The sequence below is a fragment of the Parasteatoda tepidariorum genome, chromosome 12, assembly GCF_982258835.1.
Source record: "Parasteatoda tepidariorum strain Cologne lab strain chromosome 12, Ptep-v5.0, whole genome shotgun sequence".
Classification (NCBI taxonomy): Eukaryota; Metazoa; Arthropoda; class Arachnida; order Araneae; family Theridiidae; genus Parasteatoda; species Parasteatoda tepidariorum.
The window spans coordinates 56,993,770-57,005,823 of record NC_141766.1 but is presented as its reverse complement, the minus strand read 5'-3'; the positions used below and the strand labels follow the sequence as shown (position 1 = coordinate 57,005,823).

Genomic DNA, 12,054 nt, shown 5'->3' with positions numbered 1-12,054 from the left:
GATTAAATAAATAATATAATTTTAATATACACTGTTTGAATTTTTGAGAAATTTCAACCCGGATTTAAAAATTAATTAGTAATGATTTAATTTTATGAAAAATATTATAACTTTTTAGATATATTGAAAAGAATTAACTAAAGGATATGTAAAAATACAAAAGAGTAGTATTCCTGAAAATAATTAAAAATTATCTGGATATCAAAGAAAGACTTTTGTAGAATTTTGTTCTTCATATGATAGGTATAATCGGAAGTTCTGAATTATTCTCGTTTAAACATGACTAAATTAGCCATAAATATTCTTCACAGAGAAAAGAAAGTAGTAAGGTATTTGAAAATATACTCAACCTTAAAAATAAGATTAAATCCTGAATTCGATATGAATAAAAGTTGAGAAACAAACTTTTCATATTCTCTTGATGAATCTATCATTTTAAAAAGACAATAACAAACAATTCACTTTACGGAAAGCTTCTTTTTTGAAAATAAAGAAAATTATTTAAGTTTAAATATGCTAACAACTATTATAACCTCTATAATTTCTTTAAAATACGTTTGAAGTTCATTTTGTTTTTTTAGTTTCTGTGGTCGAACGATAAATTTGAAAAATGTTAAAATTTATCAGTCGATTTTTTAGAAGCTGTTGCAGGCTGGTTTAAGTGGTCACACACTGACAGCGGCCAGTGATGCTTGACTTCGGTGTTCTATTGGGAACCGTGTCTTGACGATCAGTCAATTGCGGGATCAATATGTATCTATCTTCTTATTAGAGTTAAAACTTAATGTCTGCGAAATTGTTCGGCTGAATTTATTTATTTAATATGAAGGGTCTATTTAAACTTCACATCCAATAATTTAATGAATCAAATTACTTCAAATATTACAATATAGGCCGGGATAGCCTGGTTGGTAGGGCGCTGGGCCAATGTCCAAGAGATCGTGGGTTCGATTCCGCTGGCCAAAGACTAATGGTGACTGATGCACATTAAAGCTGTCGAGTCGCAGAGTCCTCCATGTTCCCACAACAAATCAATACCTCTGGGGGTACTGATCTAGGAGTCTTGTGGATTGTCTTCTGGATTGGTCAAAATTACAAGGCTACGGAGTTGAACATTAGTAGCCGTGAACCCAAAAATTGGGTCGGCTGTTCAACGAAGGATATAAAAAAAATTAAAATATGCAAAACGTTTACTGAAACTCATAAAGTTACATAATTTATTTTTGCAAAACAAGTTTTTTAACAATTTTTATCAAAAATTTTAAAAATCATTACTTATAAACTAAAAAACGCAAAACAAAAAATGCTTACGATAAAAAATAATTATTCTAAAAATTCCTCATATATAAATTAAAAATTTTCATATTGAGCTTTTTTGTGTTTTTAATCTTTAAAGTTTTTTTTTAATGAGACGTAGAAAACCATTCTGAACAGAATTATCATTAAATTAGAAAAAATTCGCTTAGAAGTAAATTTTATATTATAAAAATCATAACATTTGCTTGCTTCATAAATCCGGAAAACCCCAAAATACACTGTTCTTTAATTTAAAAATTCTACTCTCAAATAATATATACGAGATCATTACTTTAAGATGACATACCACACAATAAAAATTTGCAAACTCTCGAGATGAATTTCAATATGCAACTTAAATGAATAGCTGAATTCTAGTTGAAATTAATCATTCAAAATTAAGAAAATACTTACCAAGAAAGTATTAAAAATTTATTAATAATCAACACAAATTATACATTTTTCAAGTATGTCTGATGATTCTTTATTGCTGTTTTCCAAATAATATAGATTCATTATAAATAATAATATAGATAATATACTATTCTATAAAGAAGAAAAATTTTCAAGAACTTTTATAGTTCTGAAACCACATTTATTCATTGGAATGATGTAAGCAATATGGACTTAAATAATTTTAATTTACAATTAATGTATTTTACCGTAATACACATCCGTAACACTATGCGATCAAAAAATCGGATGTTATTAGTTTATTGATAATTGAATGAAAAAATTAATGAAAAATTGTTTTTCATCCTATTTCAAATATATTTACCGAAGTTCTGGGTTGTGTTTTCAAGTTTTTCTGCTTTCTCCTTTGGGAAATTCGGTTGCTTATTTGCTGCTGAAAAAAGCACGTCTTACTTCACCAATAATTCTGATGGAACTAAATGAAAGTTTAACAAATAGTGGACTGAAAATATCCTTCCCGCTAGAGAGCGTATTCAAGCGTTGCGATTGTGAATTTGAAAACAAGGGTCAAATTTGAAACCTAATTTATATAAAAGACAAGAGTTGACCAAATGTTTCTGCAAATAAATTAGTAAATACTCTGCATAGATCTAAAACTTTTTTAAAATTTATCGCCTATGAATCTAAAGTAAGAAAATAGAGATAAAATTCTTTTATGGGAAGCATTTTCAATAGTTAGTTTATAAATATACTTATAACATAACCAGTGGCGGATCCAGCGGGAGGGGGGGGGGGTGATGACCCCCTCCCCCAAAATTGAAAAAAAGAATTAAAATAATAATTTTTTCAATAGTTTACAACAGAAATAAAATATTTCAAAAATTATTTAAGGGGGCATATACAACTATGTAGGTTGGAAAAATCAATTTTTTTTCCGCCTAATTACATTCTTCACTGTTTTTAGACTTGTAAGTAGGACTTGAAGTGCCCAACGATCTTTCCAAGATTATTAATGATTGTGACATCGATTTGTACCCATCAATCAATATGTTGGTGAGAATTTTAATAAATCTGCCAGTTAGTGCAGCAACAGCAGAACGTTCCTTTTCAACTCTTCGGCGTCTCAAAACTTGGTTTAGAGAAACTCAAAATCAAGAACGATTAAATGGACTAGCATTATTATTAAGCATTCATCGAGAAATTGATTTGGATGTTAAAAAAATCATTGACAGACTTGCAAAGTTTCTAAAAAACTCATTACGTTTATTATTTAAAGAGTTTGAATACTTGAATTATTTATCTATTGTTCATTATGGAAAAAATAAATTAGAAGACTAGCATTAAAATCCTCAGATTTTTTTTCAAAAAAATTTTTTTATAAAAAAAATTTATTGTGGGGAGGGGGGAGTCTATGACCCTCCCCAGGAAAAATTTCTGGATCCGCCCCTGAACATAACTAAGTTCCCCTCTTAGTGAAATAACGCAATTTTTTTTCTATGACAGAGATTATCTTCTAATATGATTATTCTTATTAAACATTTTTGATTTACAGATGTCAATCACTCCAATATACCAGGACAGAGTAGTGACGCATCATCATCATTTAGTGTTGGTAAGATTGTGTTTTACACTTTTTTTTTTACAATAATAAAATCATGAACAAAATGAAATATCTGCCTGCACTGATTTGTAACTTTTTAACTCGGAATTATTCTTTCAATTAAATGAAGTAACGTTTACGTCAACTTCCTGCGTAAATATAAAGATATTCAAAGTAAAGTTCAAGGAAAAAAAATTATAATACATGGAACATTTACTTTTATTTAACTTTATAGGACAAATTAAAACTTTATAAATGTATTTTACTTCATATGAGTTTTTAGTTCATAAAAATTAAGTTAATTATGATGAAAATATTATGTTTTATAAAAATACGTAGAAAAAAAAACCCCGCCTTGTTTGGGCTTGTCCGATGTGAGGTCCCTCAACTTTATTAGCATTTTGTGCCAAATGCTCCGACCCAATTCTTCCTAGTTCCATTTTCTTGGGTTGCCTACTTTGTTTATGAAGTATGACAGTCCCTTAATAGAGCTGATGCGTAGCTCTTTAAGATGGAGAGTGCCTAAAGTATTAAATCGTGTAAGGGCATCACACTCATATAAAATGTAATACGCTGATTCCACATTCTTGTAGCATTTCCTGCGTATTCATATTGGTTCTTGTTTAAAAAGCTCCATTCTAAGTAGGTGTTTTCTGCAGTCATAATGTTCAGTGATGAAGCCCACAAATGTTTTTATGCTCGAACTTGGAAGCCTAAAACTTTCAGAAGCGATTTTTGCAGATAAACCGATAATCATACTTTTAGCATGTTTTTGTCCAGGAGAATTGCAAAAAAATTTGTTCGTCTCCTGTTTTTCCCATTTAAGGATGACTTCCCTGCAATCTTCATGCTGATGCCACAGAAGGATTCCATTCCTATTGGATTGAAAGATTATCCCTGGCTTGCAAGTTCATCAACACTTTTGTTACCGTCAATTCCCATGCGCCCTAGTACCAAGATAAGAATAATCTTATTCCTGGTTGCCAGTTCTCTTAGAAGGTTTCTACAAGACAAAATAATTTTTGATTTAATTTGGAATGAATGAAGAGCCATTAAGGCTGCTTGACTGTCAATGAAAATAAGAATCAGCTTACTATGATAGCCTTTTCTTATATTTACCTGTAGACAGTTGGTGATGCTAAGAACCTTTGCCTGAAAGACAGTGGCATACTTCCCAAGATCATCAAGGAGATTGACGCTCAGTGATATGCCACACACTCCCAGTTTAGAGAGGTTACCTTTCTTTGATCAATTCGTAAACAAGATTAGATGACGGGTTTTAAGTTTTGTTGTCCCATTCTCCTCTGGCAGGAAAAACTACCTATAATGGATTGTCAAACACGTATTTTTCTCTCCATACGGTCAGAAGGCATTAGGAGAGAAGGGTGATGGATTTTCTTATCAATACTGCTATGACTCATAGTGGTAGTCTTGTCATACCATTGATTTTGCAACTTCATTCAGTAAACAGTCATCCTGAAAGCGCTGCATACAAATATGTCCAATGGATTCAAGTTCAAAATGATTTCTAGTGCTCTGGTGGGTGCTGTGAACATTGCATTTGTGATACACAGACAGGCCAGTCTTAGCAGATTTCCTAGCTTGTCTTTCACTGTTTCCTGTTACACTTTGCACCACCAAATCACAGAAGCATTAGTGATAGTAGGGATGACGATTGCTGTGTACATCCAAAACATCATTATTGGTTGTAAGCCCCAGTTTTTACTAAGCATGCGTCTGCACATCATGATTCATTTTCTTTTGCTTGATTAATTTTGTAATCAACATGTTTGCTTCACGAGAGTTTTTGGTCAAGGATTAGGCCTAAACATTTCACCTCAGAGACAATGTTGATTTGGGGATTGAATAGTGTTGGGATGAAAAAAAACATCATTTTTTTTTACTTTGGGAATGAATGGTACAAGATTGGTCTTCTGTGGATTTACATCCAGATTCCTTTCTATGCACCATTTTCATAGCTTAAGGTATTTAGCATGAGCTGACAAATGTGAAAATCTTTACCAAGGATGAGTATGACAATGTCATCCCAAATTCAATTTTATTGAACTCAGTGTATTATCTAAATAAATGCTAATATTACTTGCTGACATTTCTATTTATTTTTGTTCTCATTTATCTCACGCTTAACTTTTATAATTATAAATACTATTTTTCTTCTTCTTATCAGGTACCCGATATATGGTGGTAGACTGTGGTGGTGGTACAGTGGACATTACAGTGCATCAGCTCCTGGATGAACAGGGGACTCTTAAAGAACTCAAAAAAGCTTCAGGTGGACCATATGGTTCAATTGGTGTAGACTTGGAGTTCGAAAAATTGTTGTGTGATATTTTTGGAGATGACTTCATCCAGCAATTCAAAGCAAAAAGACCAACAGGTTACGTAGACCTAATGATTGCATTTGAGTCAAGAAAAAGAAATGCCAATCCCTACAAAGCAAACCCGCTGAATATCTCTTTACCTTTCTCTTTCATTGATTATTACAAAAAGCATAAAGGATCTTCGGTAAGTTCAAGAATATTTCGTTTTCTATTAAACACATAAGGTGGCTCACTTTTCTGTTGGCAGTTATAAAAAGTAAATTTCGATTTTGAAATTAAAATAAATATTTAAGGAGATTGTCTTTTTTTTGTACTGATACCAGCTTGAAAAACTTCAAAAAAAAAAAAAAATTTTTTTAAATTTATATTTAGTGCAAGGAATATCACTTTAAATTTTTTTTTATCCCTTGTGAAAAATAATTTAACTGTGCCATAAACACAATTCTGAAAAAGTTTGTTTCGTGGATATAATAAGAGCATGAGCAAATACAGGTCTATCAATGTTTCCCCAAATTTTTTTTTAGTTTTACAATGCAGTTGAGATAAAAAAAATAATAAAAGCACTAAATTCTAAAAAAAAATATTGAGTAAAAAATTAACAAAATAAGTTGAAATTGCACATTAATTGCATGCAAAATCAAACTTAATAGTTACCAAATAGTCATTTTCATAATAGTTTCCAAATTGTTATAATTATTAATATGATGGCAATAATGACAAGTCATGAAATAAGTAGTGCTATATTTTCGTAGAGTAAAATTAGCAGATTTGAATCTCGCTGTAACCCCGGAAGTATTATTTTGCGGTCTATCGCTGTTCTTCCACTTGACAAAGGCTTATAAGCCGCACTTAAATATATAAATTATAAAATAGATAAATATAAAATATATTATTTTATAAAATTGAGCATAGAAACTTGCATAACTTCGTGTACCAATAAATTTTCATCTAATTGTTGGTCAAAGCACTGGTATATTAGTCTAACAATGCTTTCATTGAAAATTGCAGAAATTAAAATTATTGTGCTTTGAGATAAGAGAAATTTTACATTAATTTATGTCATAGAGAAAATTTTTTATTCAACAAAAGAATGAAGCTGAAGCCCATTAAACCTTTTCCTGTCATAATGTACCTCAATAATTTTAATTGGCTGCGTAGTAGGTAGCAATGAAAAATTGAAAATACACATTAAAATTAGCATAAAAGAGTTGAAGCAGCAAGAAAAAAGATTTCTATAGCTACTTTTTGACAGATACTCTAATATTTTCATATTTACAGGTGGAGTCTGCTATAAAGAAATCTAGTCATAAAAATGTCAAATGGTCATCACAAGGAATGCTAAGGTTAGAGTCATCAGAAATGGAACGTTTGTTCCAAAACACAGTGGGAGAAATCCGAAAACACATAGATGCTATTATAACTGAAAAAGATATGAACATTGATCACATTTTTCTAGTTGGAGGGTTTGCTGAATCACTTATTCTTCAAAAAGAAATAAAAGATGCTTTTTCTTCTAAGCTTAAAGTTGTAATTCCCCAAGGAGTAAGTCTTGCAATATTAAAGGGAGCAGTTCTATTCGGTTTAGATCCAACAGCTGTGAATATTCGACGCCTTAGAATGACGTACGGTGTTGGAATTCTTAATCGCTTTATTCATGGGATTCATCCTCGAGAAAAGCTTGTTATAAAGGATGGTATCCAGTGGTGTGCAGATGTGTTTGATAAATTTGTTATAAACGAACAATCCGTTGGAGTTGGTGATGTTGTAGTAAGAAGATATACACCAGCAAAAGATGGGCAATCTTGCAGTGTTATACACATATATTGTAGTGAAAAAGACAATGCTTATTTTATTACAGATTCAGGTGTTAAAAGATGCGCGACTTTAATTTTGGATCTTTCGGACAGCAGGTATGTACAAGACCGAGAAATTCAAACTCAAATGATGTTTGGTGACACTGAGATAAAGGTAAGCGCGTTGGATGTAACCACAGGCAAATGTGTCAAAGCTGAAGTGGATTTCTTAAACCAATAATGCTTGTATCAAAACCAAAAATAAAATATTAAACATTTTATTAGAAATTCTTGTATTTTCTTTCTAATCTTCCAAGGTATAAAAAAGTTTGTTTTTTTATTCCTTATTTAATTTCCAGAATATTTTTACATGGGAACACCATTTGTAACAAGTTCAAAAACGAAATGTCTTTGTGTTTATAAATTGACTGGATATACAGTAAAAAGGGCAATGGTTCGGGTGCACAAACTTAATAGAAAAATTTGGTTTAATATTGTGTTAAGATTTTTCCAACAAAATTAATTTATAAGACATTTTATGACATTCTAAAACAGTTGATACTCTAAAATTCAAAAAGAAAAAGTTTCTTCAAACCTTTTTCCATCAAATTCTTCATTTACAAAAAATAGTAATCTCTATAACAGATAAAAGTGCTCGATTGTATCACAGATGATATTGCATTGCTGTTATTTTTTGTTGCAAACAGCAAGGGATCTTAATTTTTGTGTTCAAAGATGAGTTTGGTATGCAGCAAAAAGAATGTTCTCTCAGTATATATATATTCAGGTTCCTAGACCTAAAGGAAACGGCCAGACTGGTGACACAGATTCTGCTTTGAATTTTTCATTAAACTTGATTTTTAAAACATTTTTCTTCTTCAATATGCCATTAATTAATTTGAAATATTCATTTTAAAAATAACTCATGCACTGTTAATTTTTTTTAACTGAATATGTGAAAATTTTTAAAAAAATCTTACAATAACCAAACAAACTAAACAAACCAATAAGAGTTTAATTGGGCATTAGGTATAAGGAGTGTTTCATTTCACTAAAGGAATGCTTCATTATAAGGAATGTTTCATAAAAGTATATTTATTAAAAAATTATTTTATCTTATAAATCATACATTTTAATTTTATTAGATATTTTTAATGACTTGCTTTATTCAGTCATCAAAGGTCAAGTGACAAATGCTTAATTTTAAGTCAGAAAAATAGGTTTTCATAATTTTTTGTGAAAATTGTTTAAAGTAGAAAAACCCTTGTTTTTAAGAGTAGAGATTGACTTGGACGTTTTTATTTCGTGAACAACACACAAAAATTCAAATTTATTTTCAAAACATATATACAACGCAACTGTTATCGAAAAACGTTTATTTACAGCTTAAAAATGGTACTAAACAGAAATAACATTGTTGGAGAAAAACTTAAATCATTGCGAAGCATAGAGAAAAAAGAATACATTCATTAATTTGCTTTGATAAGCTGATAAAATGGGTTATAATTATTTCAAATAAATTTTAAAGAGAAAAATGAACATTAAATGCTATGATATTCTTTGAATTACTCAATTTTATTTAGTTTGTTCAACTAAACACGGTAAGAGCAAAATTTAATAAACACACAGCATTTGTAAATTTCAACAAACTAAGCCATGAAATAGTTTTCTCAAGTACAAGTACAAGTTATTTAAATGTGTCAAGTAAGGATCAATACACATAAGAAATTATTCATCATAAAATAATTAAAAAAAAGATAATTGTAAGTACTGAAAAATCTTGATTGTCTTAATATAATTAGAAAAATATTAAAAGAGGATAAATATTGTTTATTGACAGAGGTAGAATTCAAACTTACACAGTTACATAACAAGAATTAATAATTTTTTTTCTGCAAAATTGGAGAAATTATAAGAATTATACCAAATAAAAATTAATACTAAAAGCTATTTCTTGAAATATCCATCAAATAAAAAATAATAATTCAATTACAAATTTATTTAATACAATAAATACACATGGAACAAGGTAAGAGAAATTGTAGACATTCAGGCACTGGAGAGCTTAGGGAAAAGTCTTTATTAGTGAATCTGATATTTTGTACTTAGTACTGAAAAGTACCTAGTGCTTTAAAAGAAGTTAGAAAAAACATTTGTTTCAATTCATTGATTATCAATCCATTATTAACACCACGAAACTAATGAGTACACTTTGAACCAATTCATCTCTAAAACATAAAATTTAGTAAAATCTTTGAATTAAAAAAGAAAATTATAAAGGAATTTAACTTTATATTTTGATAAATTTAACTTTCAGATGGCAGCACCATTTAAAAATTTTTACCTTGTAATCAATTAATCACTTGATTTTACCAAATTCCAAATCAGCTAAAAATTAATAATGCATGGAAGACTTCTTCGGCATATTTCAATAGAGTTAGTAACAAACTGCAGATACCTTTTAGATTAGTCCTAATTCACTTCTTTTCTTGAACTCAAAAAAGGGAGTTCATGTTTGAAAATTGATACTGCTTCAATTTTGCTTTGTTAATGTTATGAAAAAATATGCATAATATATTTTCTTTCACTTAAAAATTTAAATTTCATATTTCATTAAATCCATTTCTTAATAAAATAAATCACTAAAAAAGCAGTAATTTTTTTATTCAATAACTAGGCTAGTGGAAAACACTATTTTTTTTAGAGGTTTCCACTAACTTTGCATAATACATTTGCACAGAATTCAGAAATGATTTTTAAAATGTTTTGTTCTTATTGAAAATAACATTATTTCCCATCTTTAATTTTTTTTCTTCCCTTTTTTTAATGAAAATAAATTTAAAATGTCACACATGAAAAGTTATTGCACATGCATTAATTTAAGGGGGACTAACTTAAATAAAAACAATTTAACTAATCCAATTTCATTATTTGTAAAATTTTGAATAATAATGATATTTATTGAAACAGGCCATGGGACTCAAAGTCACATAACCTGTTAAATTCAAAGTTAAGAAGAAATTATTATGTTCAAAGTCAAGAAAAAATTATTAACCAATGTTTAGGAATACAGGGTTATCCTTGTTAATTTCAAAAATTTTAAGTGGACTACTAGAATTATTAACTTTTCCAAAATGATTTTGTGAGAAAAAATATCTGTCAGCACATTGATACAACAGGTTAAACTTCGATCAAGAGTTTATTTTTTAAATCATGAAAAATGACACATTTGAAATCAGCTATAGTGTCAAAGCCAAGATAGAAGAAAGAAAATTTTCTTCTCAAAATAAATAAATAAAAAAAATAAATAAATAAAAAAAAAATAAAAAAAAAATACATAACATTTTATGCCATGTAGTAAGTATTTCATAAAAACTTTTTCAACCATAAATATTTTCAGTAAACATTTAAAATATCTAATTGTTCCACAAATAAGCTAACATGATAAAAAAAATGATAAGATTCTGAATATGTTTATAACTTTTTTTTTTGCAAACTCCACTTAATTTGCAAATAAATATTTAAATGCCTTGAGTTCAATAATTTAGCATTATTTAATGTCAAACTTCAGCCACACTTAATAAAAATATTTAAGCAAGATGCAATTTATAACATTAATTTCAATTTACTTACTTTTTTAAAAATTGAATCAATGTAAAATTTAATATAAAGGAGTAAGAAAACTCTTTGGCAAGACATTTTTCAATTGAAAAAAAAATTTACAAATAATGGAATGATCAAAAAGATTAAAAATGTAAAAAAGGCTGCATGAAGATACAAAGAAAAAATATTGAAATAAAGATATGTTTTAGAACTCTTAATTTTCTAATAAATAAAAATAGACTACTCTTTTGTCTATCATTATAAACAATCAACATCATGAACAATGTCACAACAAAGCTTTGCATAACGCTTATAAATAATGCAACATTAAATATAATAATAAACATTTAATATAATAATAAACATTAAATATAATAATAAACATTGATTAATAGTTTAAATAGATTGTTAATGTGAATACATGTTTTTTTTTTTTGTCATACTGTTCTTTTTTACAAATTTTTTGATTTAATCCTGAAGACATCAGGAATCCTGAATAAAATATACAGCATATATACAATAATTTCAAAATTTCAGAATTCAAACTGAAAAATAAAAATTTAGAATAGCATCTTATGCTTTTAATTATAGCACACATAATATATTATTTAACAAAATAAAAAAAAGAATTTTGATCTTTATTTGTTCCATATTCATTATTTAACAAATCTTAAAAGACTATCAGAGTACCGAGTTGCTGATTGTTTCTTCACATCAATTTATTTTGCATGCACATTTTTGCAGAAGCACAATCGTACAGTAACTTTTAAAAATTACATATTAATTTTAATTTAAAGTAACACTGACTCACATTAGCAAATAAACTCAAAATTGAAAATATTTTTATAACAATTTACCATTTTCTCCTTTTTTTTTCATTTAAACTAAAACTAATAAACTTGAAATAAATAATTATTTAACACAAAAGTATTACATTAAATGAACTAGGTAAAATTAAAGTTTTATTCGTTATTCAAAATAATAAATAAAAACTAAAAAAAAAGTG

At 28.3% G+C, this 12,054-nt stretch overlaps 1 protein-coding gene across 1 annotated transcript in view; it reads left to right on the top strand.

The window, feature by feature from the left end:
- The window catches only part of LOC107452986 (uncharacterized), a 36,804-nt gene extending 29,071 nt beyond the window's left edge, over nucleotides 1-7,733 (top strand). The window contains exons 7-9 of the mRNA XM_016069630.4: nucleotides 3,263-3,322; nucleotides 5,499-5,836; nucleotides 6,931-7,733. Coding sequence (XP_015925116.3) covers nucleotides 3,263-3,322; nucleotides 5,499-5,836; nucleotides 6,931-7,686 — 1,154 coding nt within the window. The 3' untranslated portion in view covers nucleotides 7,687-7,733. The remainder of the gene's footprint in view (nucleotides 1-3,262; nucleotides 3,323-5,498; nucleotides 5,837-6,930) is intronic.
- Nucleotides 7,734-12,054: the final 4,321 nt, after the last annotated feature.